The sequence below is a fragment of the Meriones unguiculatus genome, chromosome 17 (assembly GCF_030254825.1).
Source record: "Meriones unguiculatus strain TT.TT164.6M chromosome 17, Bangor_MerUng_6.1, whole genome shotgun sequence".
Classification (NCBI taxonomy): Eukaryota; Metazoa; Chordata; class Mammalia; order Rodentia; family Muridae; genus Meriones; species Meriones unguiculatus.
The window spans coordinates 48510788-48525722 of NC_083364.1; the positions used below are offsets into that span (position 1 = coordinate 48510788).

Sequence of the window (14935 nt, forward strand, 5' to 3'; positions counted from 1 at the left end):
CCACGTCAATGGCACTTTTCAAAGCTAGACAAAACATATTCATTCTCTATTTAAATGTCCAGAGAATGGATAGAAGTCTCTCTTTCTCTCCAGTGTCTGAGTAGCACATAAGAGTCATATGTGGGTAGAGAAAAGTGTCAGTTGGTTGGTAGTTCCCTAGAAGTTCTAAAATGAACACAGCCTGCACACTAACCCACATCTTTCTCTTAACCATTCCACCAAATACTAGGTAATCCAAGACAGAATTAATGTCCTTTACAAAATGGCCACCAGGGGGCAACCTACATCTACTACAGCCTCACTGGCCAACCAACCTGTGCCCTTTGTTTCTCTCGTATTTTCACTTCCTTTTCTATTAACTTCTGCCTTTGGCTGGTTTCCTCTTGCAGTCGTTTTTCCAGGATTTCTCGGCGTCGTTTTTCTTCTTCTAGAGCTCGTTTTTTGGCTTCCATTTCCCGTTCCTAATTATCATCATACAGAACGACAATTATTTTAAAATGTGGCATTTTTACTTGAAAAGGACCAATTCACTCAATACCCAAACGCCAATCCTCATTAGACAGTTCTCATCTTGTATTTTTGTTTCTTAAAACACATAACTTGGACTAACACAAACCATGATCACCTCTGCAGAGCTGCCAAAGGTCATCTTACGAAAATCTGGCTTGTGACTACGTTCAGGCATTTTGTGCTTCCTTTTTCAAAACAAAGTCTCACAAGCTGTCAGGCGGCACTAGCCGCACAGCTTAGGCTGTTCTCTGGGAGACTCTTCTGGGTGAAGGTCACAGGTCCCTCCAATTCCTGTTATTGCTTGCAGCTTCCTGGCTGAAGGTAGCAGAGGAAGCATGGTAGGAAGTTGGAAAAGGAAAGGAGGTGCCCTCAGGGCAGGATGCAAAGGCGTTTGGAGGGTGGGGGGAGTCCTAAGGAAGTTCTTCTGATTCAGGCTTGAAAAAAAGTCACAATAACATGGCGTGCGGGGGGGGGGGGGGGGAGTGGGAGTTGAATATGACAATATCGCAGTCAGAATGAGTTGGGAAGGACAGGTGAATGCACACACACACACACACACACACACACACACACACACAAATGTTATTCTTCCCGATTCCTTCAAAAAAAACAAACAAACAAACAAAAAACAAAATACCCAAGTGGCCATCAAGAGGGGAATACAGTAGAAAGTCTCCATTATTTCTGGGTCTGGGTAAAACGCAGGCACACAGTTGAAGTTGTGGGGCGCAGAAGTTCAGTAAAGGACCTTGGAAATCACCTTTCCTTTTGGGATGTGAGAGGAGGCTGAATGGCTCCTGAGGTTGCAGTGGTCACTGAAGGAAGGCTGCTGTCCTGTGCAGGGTCCCTCGGCCCCACTGCCCACCACAGACCCCTGGCAGGAGCTCACAGTCTTACCCTGGATTCAAGCAGCCTCGTCTTCTCCGCGTGAGCCTGTTTCAAGAGTCTCTCCATTTCTTCTATCCTGGCAATATTGGATGTGCTGGCACTAAAGCAAAAAAAAAAAAAAAAAAAAAGGCCTTTTAAGAACATTTGGCGAAGGAGAGGAGCCGGGGAAGGTGAATGTGATCAATATGCGTTCTGTGCACGTGTGAAGTTCTCAGAGAATTAATATATTTTAAACGATTCATTTATTTTTATTTTATGTGCATTGATGTTTTGACTGTGTGTATGTGTGTGTGAGGGTGTCAGATCCCCTGGAACTGAAATTACAAACAGCTTGTGAGCTGCCATGTGGGTGCTGGGAATTGAACCCGAGTTCTTTGGAAAAGCAGAAGAGCAGTGAGTGCTCTTAACCCCGAGCCATCTCTCCAGTCCTATAACAGTATGTTTTGAGAAACACACCAAACACTGGATGTAACGGGGTTTTCTGTAGACTTGATGTGAGAGGGGTGACTATAGAGCAATTGATAGTTGCCGTCATGACGAAGCTACTCAAGTGCAGATCCATAAGGTAATAAGTCCTCTGACATACACACACACTAAAGTTACAGGTCACAATCAAAGCATATACAATTGGAAGTGTCTTTTTCATGAGTCATTGGTGTAAAGAGGCCCATCAGTTCATCTCCCAAAATCATAGCTGACATTGTCCTATCACCATGTGGGTGTCAAAAAGGAGCACACAAGACCGGGGTAAAGCAGTTAGAAACACAGAAAGCAAAGCTAAATCTTACAAAGCAGTTGTCCAAAACTGCAGCTGTCAAGTCTAATGGCGACAGCCACGGGAGCCTTTTCTTCAGTTACTGACTCTCAAATAGTCTACCAGCCAGACTCTCGTCATGTTCTATGTAATGTTCTATGTAACGTCTATGTTCTATGTCATGTTCTATGATACCTATGAAGAAGTCCCTTTCTTTGGCTGAGGAATCTGTGTCCCGCCCCCCTGCTGCTTGCTGTACCTTTTAACGTGTGGGCATTTTGCTTTTTAAATGACACCAATGTCAGAGGGACTTGCATAGGCGCACTGGGTGCACGGCGGTCAGTTCTGTTCAAAGCCCTCACCCGCCATCTTGATGGTGAAACTGCACAAAGGAAATCAAGAGCTTCAAAAAAAAAAAAAAATTATCTTTGAAACAGCATCATCCCAAGAGGTGGAGGAAAACCAAAGAGTGGGAGGTGTGTGACCATCCGGGGTCTAGGTCAGAGGTCACATATCCTGATGTTTCATTCGTGGAGAGCCCCACGGTGTCCTGCACACTGTGCTGTGCTCCCTGCCTTGTTTCTAGGTTTACTTGAGAATGACAGGCTGTTCCATGTGTGTCCCATAGCACAGACTCCAGCCCACAGGGCCCGTTCATGAGAAATGCATAAAAACGTGTGCACAGGGGAACACACAGAGCCCTCAGGGTTATTAAAGTACATCATATCAAGTACACCTAAGTAATATATGTATACAGATACCTGTGTCCGTGTGTTCATGTGGGTTACATGTACATGTGTGTAAACGTGTGTGGGGGCCAGAAGTCAACTTTGGGTGTTGTTCTTCAGGAGCCCTCTACTTTGCTCAGTGAGAAAGAATCTCTCACTAGCATAAAGCTTCCCAATAGGCTCCGCTGGATGGCCAGGTAATCCCAGAGATTTCTGTCTTCCCTAAACTGGGATTGCAAGTCTGGGCCACCATGCTCAGCATCTATCTATCTATCTATCTATCTATCTATCTATCTATCTATCTATTAAACCAGTTCTAGAGATAAAACTCAGATCCTAATGCTAGTGTGGCAAGTACTTTATGGACAGAGTTATCTGCCCAGCCCTGTACAAACAGTTTTGGGACAGAGTCTCCACATTGCCCAGGCTGGCCTAGAACTCACTATCCTCCTACCTCAACCTTTAAAATCTGGGATTTATAGGTGTGAGACACTACACCCAGCCTCCTCAACTATTTTTGGCAAACTCAAACCTAAGATGACTCACATCTAGGACGAAGAGTGCTTTTGAAGAGAGGAAGGACCACAGTAACATAGTACACATGACTTATCTTCTCAAAATTGCCAGTCCCACCAGGAGCAGAGGGGGAGAGTGAACTGCCTAAGGGACACTGCACTCTTACAAGCCCAACAACTGGGCGCAGCGTGTACTGGGGCCAATTTTTAGGCAGGCGCTTTCCCCAGAGAAACAGAATACAATGATTTTCTTTTTAAAAAATATATATACTATTCTTTCCACTAGCTTTTGGGTGAAATACAAAAAGATACATTGTATTCTTTTCATAGCAAGAATTTAAGAAAAAGAAATCACTTTATGCATAAAGACTTTATCCTCTTTATTGACAATACTCAACTTCATAGATGGAGAGGGAACAGAGTTTACTGACCTAGCTGAGAACATTATTTGGCTGTATATTTTACTGACCTAGCTGAGAACATAAGCCACACAAGAGCATAAAAATATATGCATATTCCATGCTGCTGTCCATGAGCAAATGTGTTCGGCTTATGTCTCAACTATATCACACGTCTTAAAACTCCCTCAATTAAAAAAAAATTAGGACTGGAGCTATAGAGGAGTGGTAGAACACTTGCCTAGGGTACGTGAGGCTGTGGGTTCTATGCCCAGCATCTCTCTCACACACACATACACACACCTACATACAAAAGAAACAAACTCACCACAGCCCACCTTGCTTGTCACATTTTATGCAATTTCTATTATTTAGATCTGACTATTTTGTAACACTTTTGTTTACTTGCCTGTTGTCCTCAGTATCATATGAAGTACCTGTCTGGCAATTGCACACATTTGTGGTGATATTACAATGTGTACATAGGTTGTAAAATGATTACCAAAATCAAGCTCATTAACATATCCGTCCCTTCACATAGTTTTCATTTCTGTGTGTATCTGGCGAGACACATCTGTCCCTTGGAACTCTGTATGACACTGTTACTGCCGAATCACCCTTCCTGGTTAAGTCATTGTGCGCAGCCTCCATTACTGTCCCTAACTGCTTCACCCAGGACTGATCCTACTGTGCTGCAGGTTGCAGATAATGGCTGCTCAAAGAGGTCAGATATCGCTAAGTACCTACCCACAGTGTCAAAAAAATTGGACATAAGTCAACATAAGGTCAACAGAAAGTGGAGTGTAAAGTGTAGAGAGGGAAATTAGGAACTTTACTTCTGTGCTACTGACTACCTTAAAAAGTACATTTTTATGGACTAAAGGGATGGCTCAGAGGTTAAGAGCATCCTATGCCTTCCTGGAGGACCTGGGTTTAATACCCGACACCCAGGTGGTACCTGTCTGTAACTGTAATTAACTGTGTGTACAGTTGTCGGTAACTCGAGGGTATCTGATGCCCTCTTCTGGCCTCCACAAGTGCCAGGCGCACACACACAATACAGACACATATGCAGGCAAAACACATATTCATAAGATAAATAAATCTAAAAAGAAAAAAATTTGAAAAGCACATTTACTCTTTCTTATGCTGTAACATACCACAATGAAGGAAGTCTACGCAAGCAAGAAATAGTGTTTGGAACATGCACTGTGAAGAAGTGCCTTCCTCGGGGTTTACTTGAAATGATACAGAGAACAATCAACAACTAAAAAAAAAAAAAAAAATTTTTTTTGCTGTGCCGAAGTCTCTTTTAAACTATACATTAAAATATCCCCAAATTATAAGTCTATTAAGTAAGTAATTCCATCCTGAAATTCTAGTGACACAGCTTGGTTTTGTGGTTTATTATGTCACAAAAAGCCATCTGTTGAGTGATAGAATTACTTGGTTCTGGGCACGTTCGCCTTCATTTTTTGTTGAAGCACCATTTTTTATGACGACCAGAAAGTGGCTGGGGCTGGCATTGGTTTTGCTTTTTCAGCGTCTTTATTTACACTGTCAATAAACACGGGGGTCAGAAAAACAGGTCTTGGGTGTCCAGACGTGGAAGAGGTTCTGAAGCAGTTGGAGGGAGAAGAGAGTAATGGGGGTGAATATGATTCAAATACATTATATGTAGGTGTGGGAACTTTCAGAGAATGCATTTTAAAACATTTAACCCATAAATTAGAAAAAAAAATAGTCTTAGGAAACAAGTAATTGAGGACAAAGTCTACAAAAATCTCATTCTGCTTAAATTCTAGAACTACCTTATGGAGGAATATCCTGGATGTCATCTACAATGGTTCCTGTTTTCACTCTTGTCTTCTTACTGACTTCCCAAACCCAACTTGGGAAATGTAAAGCACCAACCTTATAAGTGTGCTGTGGGACTCATCCCCGGAGAGCCAGGAGAGGAAGGGCAGGTGTGGCTGGGGCTGACATGCTGGGTTTTACTTTACCTAGCAGACGGCGGGGCATTCTGGCCACGACTTCAGAAAAGGGAACCTACCATCATTCGTTTATAATCTAGACATGGTTGCTTCTGAGTCCAGAACACCACTTTTGCTTGTCTCAAAAGATAAAGACAAGAGCGAGTGGCTAAATCCTTACATAAATAACCAAAGCTTTCTCCCTACCGCAGCAAAAGGGTCACAGAGCTTTTGAAATTTTGACTGTGTTCTTGTAGATAGTTCTCTCAAGCACAAACAGAATTTTCAGTCTACGAACAGAGGTAACTTGAGTTTTGATGCACAGTGTAAATCAGGAACCAAGCATAAAGTGACAAAGCGAGAAAATGGACCATACTGCACATGGCACATATGATACAAGGAAATAACTTCCTAGGGTCCCACTTCTCCATTGAAGATTTTATATTTGAAACCTGTGCTCACGATAGACGTTATGTTTCAACCTGATGAGTATAAGTTTGAAACCGGAAGATGGTTTTCACCAAGCCTTACCTGGAGATATTGTCCGGTGAGCAGGCAGAGATGCTGGTCTCCATACTATCCGAGCTGTCCAGGCTCAATGTGTCATAGGCCTGGTCCCTGTAGCTGTGATCTGGGTAATGGAAGCTATTCAAGTAGACATTCGATTCAGATGCTGTGCGGCTGTAAAATTCAGGTTTCGGTCTTTGTCCTTCACTCATCTGCTGGTGATTATAACCTAAGGAGAAAGTCATAAATATGTAAATAGGTCTCATTTATCAAGTTCAGAATCTCACGGATCTACAGACTCAAGCCAGAAAGGAGAAACACCTGCATATGAAATCTGGACACTATCCTAACATATTCTGAAGTCAGGGAGATCAAAGAAACAGTGTCATGCCCAGTGTGAGCAAGGGTTTGAAAGAAGTGGTCATGGGAGGGATTTTGTTTGTCAGTGGGATCACTTGCCACTTCTTAAATCTCACCCCTACAACTCAGCATAGCTGAGAATAATACATCAGCTTGATAAGACCTCCCCCACCCACACACACGCATGCATGCGTGCACACATGCACGCACACTCCCTAGAAAGCAGAAACACAACTAAAGGCTCGGAATCCTCTAGAAATAGCTGTAAGTGAAGGCAATGTGAAGCCTAGCGCAATGTCAGCATTGTAGGGCCGTCACTGCTTCAACAGCGTTCAGATTTCAGGAGCACTTACAAAACAGCAAGTGAATTCTGCAGGGGTAGGAGTTGAGAAATGGGTATTTCATAGTGTCTGTAATGTTTTCATCCGGTTCAAATGCAAGCTTCATTTGTCTGTTTCATGGTCTTTGTTTCTGTCTTTTGTTCTGTCTTTCTCCTCCTCCGATGTCTCTTGTCTGTCAGTTACTTATTTAAAATATTCAGGGTCAACAACCCTTCCCATACATGGTACTTTTTTGCCTGGTGCTAGCTTTCTTTTTCCTATTTTCCCAGTCAGCCCTTGGCTAGATGCTGCTAATGTTTTGAAAATGTGGATGTCAAGAGGATCAAAAGCACCATAAATGAAAGGTGCTTTCTTTCCCCTTGAACTCTGACAGCTGGTGAATGAGGTCATTGCCTTACCCTGAGTTGTTGCTATAGCAACCTTTGGACACTAAAAACCATCTCTTTACTTTTCTGTCATATGTACACAGAAAACAGGAATAGAAGTGAAAAAACCCCAAGTTCATCAAAATACTTTTCCATAGTTTATAACCTCTTTTCCTGATAAGAGAAAAATCTACTTTCCATTAACCGAGGGAGTTAATTGCAGATTCATTAAGAGTTTACAAGTTGACCACTTAAATATGGCATTTTTCTTGGAAACTACATTTCAAAAATGACCTTAATTAAAAACAAAAAGTCTAAAGGAAACAAAAACAAAGCAACAACAACAATGAAAAACCCCAAACAAAGGTTCTGTTGACTTAACATTTTGTTGACTTAACATTTGTTTTAGAAACGAGAGTGTCATCCATGATACCTTACCAAAATATCACCCACCCAAAGGCTCTATAAAATTAGGAGCAACAACGGACATATTTTCACTCCCTTTGAATTCTGTGTGGTTTTGGAGATCTATGTGAAAATGTGTTATTCAGATTAAATGCATCTCTAGGAAAATGAGCTCCCCTCTCATCACCTGCGATCGTAAATTATTGATACCCATGTGGTAAAGCCACATATCACAAAACTAGGGAAGGATGTGAAGAACACAGGCACACTGTGAGACCACACAGAACACCCTTTCCAGCCGTGATCAGTGCACAGGGCATCAAAGAAAGCCAGGCATTCCAAGAGTGCAGCTTGCGTCACTTTTTAAAAGAAAGGCAAAAAAAGTCACTCAGATATTTACCTTTTACACTTGAACTTTTGGAATTATTAATTGTTCCTTTTACATCATTTCCAGATATTCATTAGGAAAGGAAGGGAAAATGACAAGAGAAATTATTTGAAAAGGCGACACAATTATTTCCTTATGACTTTTAGACATATCACACACACACAACTACACACAAGACATGTCCTCATCCCAACGTGAAAAACAAACCCTTGAAGGAAATCCATGTAATTTAGAGCATATGAGAATTACAACCCTGGCTGTCATTTCTACCCCAGCCCTACCCCTTCCCTTCCCCAAGGAGCTTCCTTCAATGAGGAAAAGTCAGACCCAGAGAGGAGGAATTAACACCTTCTGGGGATAGCAAAAACAAAGCCTCATTCTCTCAAACAACTGCATGGCTAGCCTTTCCAAGCTTCCAGGGTTCTGGGTTTCGTTTTGTTTTCTTCAGAAACATCGCACACTGAGAACGGGAAGCTATAAAGTTCAGTGCTTTCAGACATGCGCACAAGGAACAGCCATTATGACCTGTCCTGCCGCTTGTGGACCCCAGCTCACCAGACCAAGTCCAGATTTGCTGAAGTTCACTCTGCATCGTGGGGCTCTAGCGGTCATTTTCAAAAACCGAATAAGGACCTTAAAACTCTACAGCAGCTTAAAGGACAAAGCCCATTTCTGATGCAAGATTTTTATTTCCAGTGTGAGCAGGATGTCTGCTGTATTGAGCTACTCTACGCTGGCCGCTGGTAATAGTTGTCTGTTACAGCTGTCAACCTGAGATGGCTGTTTTCTGCTGAACAAATTTAAAAAAAAATTAAAAAAGTGATTCTGTCATTATAAATAAGGGCACGGCCATGGTATGGTGGTGCACACCTGTAACTCAGGAGGCTGAGGCAGGAAGATTGTTGTGAGTTTCAGGTCAGCCTGGGATAACAAATAAAACACTTTTTATTTTAAAATAAAGGAAATAAATGATTCAATAAATAAGGGCACCAATCTCTCTCTTATAGTCTCAGAATTGCACCTGGGTGGGCTGGTTTAGGGATTTGAGCTAAAATCCGACGATCTTTTTGTTGTTGTTGATACCAGCTTTCTCTGTGTAGCCTTGGCTGTCCTAGACTCGCTTTGTAGACCAGGCTGGCCTCAAACTCACGGAGATCTGCCTGCCTCTGCCTCCCTGAGTGCTGGGATTACAAGTGTGCACCACCGCAGCTCAGCCTGGGTACCTTCTATAGAGGAAAAACCAAAAAACAGAGCTTAAGAGAATCAAGAGAAGCCAGGAAAGGTGTCACACGCCTTTGATCCCGAGAGTGCTGGGTCGAGGTAGGTGGATCTCTGTGAGTTCGAGGCTGAGTCTATGAAGTGAGTCTGGGACACTCACTCAGGGAGGCTTCTGAGGGAAACACAGGGGTCCTGCTCACTGATGACACCCACTGCTCACATACCACAAAGCTAACACCGTTGCTGAGTGAATTTACCTTTCGTCTACAAACTCCAACTATCTGAGTGGTCAAATGAGGCAGGAAAGCATCTAATTTTGAGGTGGAGCAAAGGAACTAACTTGGGAAACTCTTGAGATGGTTTCAACCCAAATCCACTTGGTTTTGTTGTTAATTTTTTAATTACATAGCAAGGACAACATTCAGTGGAAAGAAAAGAGAAAAAAAATAAAGAAAATGAAAGCTCTTGAAAGTATTGTGTGAAGGAGCAGTTCTAAGGTCTAGAGTGCAAGCCTCCTTGTCTAGGCTTCTTTCATAGCAGAGAATGTACCAGAAAAAACAAAACAAAACAAAACAAAACAAAAAACCCAAAACAAAACAAAAATAAACAAGCCATTAGCCTGGAGTACAAAGCTCAGTAATTTTTTTCTGAATCTTAATGCCAGTTTCAATAAATCCTGGCTTACTGGTGCCCAAAGTCCCCTTGTGAATTATGCACATGAGATAAGTAGTTTTCCTAACATATTTCAAGTATATGTAGTCTATCTTTAATAGATATCTGTGCCTTAATATGGAGAATAGGATGAATTAGGTAATAACAGAGCATGCTTCTGACAGTGTACCTAACACAGCTCACCTGCTGAGGAATTCATTCTTCCTAATGGCAGTCCACAGCCAGAGGAATGTTCACGACAGACAGAGGGGGAGGAAGGCAGAGGAAAGATACAAGGTCAGAAAGGCTGACATGGGGATGGGGAACTATACACCCTACGTGCACCCTTTGACATATTAGTCATAGCACCAGATGAACGTAAGTGATGGTCCCATTTCACATCCAATCTACGATTAGAGAGAAAAACTGAAGATTTTTTTAAAAAGCTCACTATACATCATGCATAGTTAAAAAAAATACTTGCTACAAAAGAAAAAAAAAAGGAAACCTTTTACACATATCCAAGATGGAGAAAATAGTAACGATAATAATAATAAAAACCAAGATTATATCTATATAATCATTTTTTTCCCAAGCAAACAGTAGCAAATAGTATTCAAGAACTTAGGGTAGTATTTTCTATTCAAGGGGCTGGAGAGGTGGCTCAGTGCTTAAGAACATCCTGGCTGTTTTTCCAGAGGACCTAGGTTGGATTCCTAAATGCCACATGCTGTCCACAGTTCCAGATCCAGGAAACAGGATGCCCTCTTCTGTCCTCCTGGGGTACCGGGCAGATGTGTGGTGCACAAGAACACATGCAGGCAAAACGCCCATACACATAAACACAATTAGATCAGCCAAAATTTCAGATGCCATTCGATTATTTGATGCCCAGCACATGACATTTTATAACAAGTTCTTCCTCATGCTGGGTATTGCTGCCTAACTGCAGCAATACCCACTTTATTCAAGCCGCGTGTTCACGCTTTTCTTAAGTCTCCAAAGTCTTTCTTACCAAATGAGCTTAGGTGAAAGAACTACGTTGGAGCTTCCTAAATCCTTCTAGCCTGCCACTTGCCTTATTTATGTCCACCTGGCCTGATAGGCACTGAGCCTGCAGGCATTCAGTGCTCATGCTTCTCTTCCTGTGTCTCCTGAGCCCCACAAGTCAATGCCGTCACAGGATCTATGTGCCCTGCATGGTCTGAACTTGTTATAAAAGCCCAAACAAGAAGAGTCATGCAGCTGTCTTGGAAGGAACTGCAGCTGCCATGAGCACTGTGTTCCTTAAAAAAAATTACAGCATTTTTTTTCTCTATTAGATAAAAGGAGCAATCAGGCTAAAACTCCACCATTGTAGACTTTAAAATCAGAGCAGGTCATAAAGAGGATTTGACAATTTGCTGGAAACAAAACACTACACAAGGAGGTTGTCATACCTTTCTTGGGCTTTCCTGCATTTAACAACAACCAAAAAAAAAAAAAAAAAGCACAAAGATTTCATTTGTTCTAAAGCTTACAAAGAACAGTTAACAAGCTGTATTATTAAAAAAAAAAATTCTAACGACCATTGCAACTTCAGGAGTCCAGGTCCTCAGCTCATGCCTTTGAACTCAGCTCCTTTCAATGTTCTTTGACTCACATTGTCAGTGCTATGAAAAAAGTGCTGATTGAAGAATGCTTATACTTACACTATCATTCTTGATGTTTCCATTATGAATAGCAGCAAAGAAATGGTGCACTTTAGTTAATTGTGTACATAAAAAGGAAACGAAGAAGTCTACTAAATTTGACATAATGAAATTGTAGTAGATAAAATTTTGACCAGACTGCAATTTTAATCACATTTGGTATTTTAATGACATCAACAAGTGCTGCTGAAACAACTCTAAACGAATACATGATTCACCCCTCCTGGTCTCTGTGAGACACCCATATGGGCTTTGTATAAGCTCCTGCCAATTTTACCATCTGCTGCGGCTTGAAGAAATATCATCCCTGGCCATTCCTTCTCTGGGTAGGGAACAGGCTGAGTTCACAGAACACAGCTCTTGGATTAGCACATGTAATAGTTTTGTTTCCTCAGAGCCATCACATCAGAGCCACATGAAGCTCTAAGCAAAGCCTAAAGTCACGGTCTTCTCAAGTGCACAAGAGCCATGCCAAGGGAGAAGAGCACCAAAGATAAGACTGTAGTCTTTGCAGAGTCTACATCCATAATATAACATCAGAAGATTGCTTTGGGTTAACTTTAGAAAACTAACTTCCATTCTTTAAAGGGAATGCAGATTAGAAAAGTAGGCCAGAGATAACTTAGTCTATCATCTTTTCTCAAGAACCCTGCTGCATGGAACTGACGGCAAGTCTCAGCTTCATGAATCTCTGCATTTTGCACAATGCTTAGCTTTCCTTGCTCTCTCATTTAAGCAAATGCTTTTCATACTAGGAATAGCCATTTGTGATCCCTTCGTCAGTGTCCACCTTTCCCTGAATCACCTTAATACAAAAAGCCCATGAATATGCAGGATGGAAAGTTCGTAAATATTCAGAAAGGTCTCAGTTATATGGCCAATCCAAGTTTGGATGCCTTCCACTAGAACGGAATATACATTTTAATGGAAGCTTATTAATACTACAGAAAAATGGTTCAACAGAAAATAGAATTGATCTTCAAGTTAACTGAAGTATGTGAAAGCCCAAATAGACTCCTATGCTTATTGTAAATACTAAAAATATTTTTATCTTAATAAATTTTAATAAGAAGTCTAACTAAATTATATTTTATTTAAATTGACAAATATACACCTTAAATGAATCCTATAACCTACTTTAACTCTTTTTGCTATTTACCTCAGACTAGCTTTGAACTTGTGATCCCTCTTGCCTCCTCTCCCTCTTCCCAAACCTTTTTCTTTTCTTTTCTTTTCTTTTTTTGAATACGAGGTCCCACTATGCAGCTTCAAATTTGTGATCCTTTTGCCTTTGCCTCCTGAGTGCTGGAAATACAGTTGTTTACTACCCAGAAAAAAAATCATTCTTTTTGTTTTTGTTGTTGTTCTTCGAGACAAGATTTCTCTGTGTATCAAGTGTAACAGGCATGTTTACAGTGCATTATGTGCAGACAGGGAAGTGTTACCTTAGTACAAGGATGATGTCACACACATCCTTCCCCAAAAGTTACACACTACTGGGAAAATTTAGGACATGGGTTGAGCTTCCCTCCAATGTTCCCGACTTTGTCCTCATCGCCTCCCCCTGGAGACGTCTCATGCTTAAAAGAAAACCACGAAATGTGGTTGAAAGGATACATACCTCTGAGCATCCTCCGAGACTCTGAGTCCTTGGTCATGGTTGCCAGCGAGTGAGGAAGCACGCTACCACAGCTGTTGCTCTGTCCCAGAGGCAGGTGAGCCTGGGAGAAGCAGGGGGAAACCCTTCAGGCAAGGTAAAATGCATAGCAAATGGTGCTCAAAGACACACTCACAGCTCTGTTTTCAAAGTTCCTATGTAAATATAAAGGTTAGTGACAGCTGGTCTTAAGTCCTACTTCTTGATGCCATGTGGGAAAGGGTTGTTACTCACTGTCTCTCTCAGGAAGCTCTACCGGGGAAAGACTTTGTCTGAAGTACTGTGAGAGTGACCGAAAGCTCCCCATGCATAAGGTGAAAAGTGCAGGTGCACAAACAGAAAGTCATGCACACCATGCAAAAACACAGGGGCAAGCTTGTGCCCAAAAGTCCCAGTTTCTGTCTACCCGTAGCTATGCCTAAACCCACTAAGATGCACTCTTTTTAGCATGTTTCGTTCATTGGCTTATTTGCTTTAGGAGATAGGATCTTGATATGTAGGCCAGGCAGGCTTCAAACTCATGCCAACTCTCCTGCTTCAGCCTCCCTCGTGCTGGGATAACAGGTGTGTGCCACCATGCCTAGCTCTTACTCTTTTTAAAAAGCAAAATATTTCATGTAAATAACATTTAAAACACCAACATTACAATACAGGTTCTTATTCTGACTCCTCCAGTTTCCAGCTGAGGGATTTTGGCTTGTCACTTAGCTTCCTCTTCCTTAGTGTATCCATATATGAATAGGGTAGTGGTGGGTAAGCACATCTGTTATATAGTGATGCCAGGTTCCCATAAAGGGCAAAGCCCAGCACCATGCATGTAGACACCACCCGCTAACTGTTCAGTGCTATTCTTCCTGGAGCTCAGACCCTATGTTCTATGTTATTTCTAAGCATGGATACAGGCAGAGGGCATCAGCCATATGAATGAAGAGTACCCACCACCTGTACTGTGGTGATGGAAAATACACTCTTTGGCCCAGAATGTGCAATTCCAAATATCCTCTGAATGGGACAGAAGGGGCAATTGAGTTATGATATCTGCCCATCAAGCAAATGCAATGGCACAGCATTCAGCATTTCTACGTTTTAAAGCCCTTCGCCTTTGTTGGAGACTGTAACAAGATGTTCCGGAAAGAGAAGGCCACGGCTCTTCTGGGTCCTACCTTCGGGGCGGTGCTCCTCCCCATTGTGGCACTGCTGAAGTGAGGGGAGAGAGAAGGTGTGGTTTTCTTTCGAGGCAAAGTGTCACTCAGATAGAGGCCTTCTTTGTGCTGTTTTTTCCTTTCTTCCAGACTTCTAAAGTGCTTTAAATGCAAACGCAAAGCAGAACAGCAAAACTTGACTGACTGACACACATTAGTGACACAACGAAGAAGCAATGCACTCACAAAGGAGCACTGGATGTTGAGTTATGACATTTCTTTCACACTAACAGCTTATCTTGGTGTTCACAAACAGATTGGAGTTAGCATTTGAAGTGACTAGGCAACCGAAATGATCCATTTCTGCCCTATAACATTTTTTCTTCCTTAAAGAAAATCACTATTTACTTCTATAGTGCTGCTTACAAATTGTCACAGTGGTCG

General features: G+C 41.9%; 1 protein-coding gene across 8 annotated transcripts in view; it reads right to left on the minus strand.

Moving 5' to 3' along the window:
• Phldb2 (pleckstrin homology like domain family B member 2) overlaps positions 1-14935 on the minus strand; it is a 207470-nt gene that overhangs the window by 9145 nt on the left and 183390 nt on the right. For 3 of the 8 annotated variants that reach the window (XM_060370489.1, XM_060370490.1, XM_060370493.1), the window contains 7 exons: positions 14513-14653; positions 13314-13413; positions 10206-10226; positions 8145-8180; positions 6298-6502; positions 1408-1498; positions 315-461 (listed from right to left, as the gene is read on the minus strand). In XM_060370489.1, the coding sequence (XP_060226472.1) occupies positions 315-461; positions 1408-1498; positions 6298-6502; positions 8145-8180; positions 10206-10226; positions 13314-13413; positions 14513-14653 (741 nt within the window). The remainder of the gene's footprint in view (positions 1-314; positions 462-1407; positions 1499-6297; positions 6503-8144; positions 8181-10205; positions 10227-13313; positions 13414-14512; positions 14654-14935) is intronic. The other 5 variants (XM_060370494.1, XM_060370492.1, XM_060370491.1 and 2 more) reach the window with 4 other exon arrangements.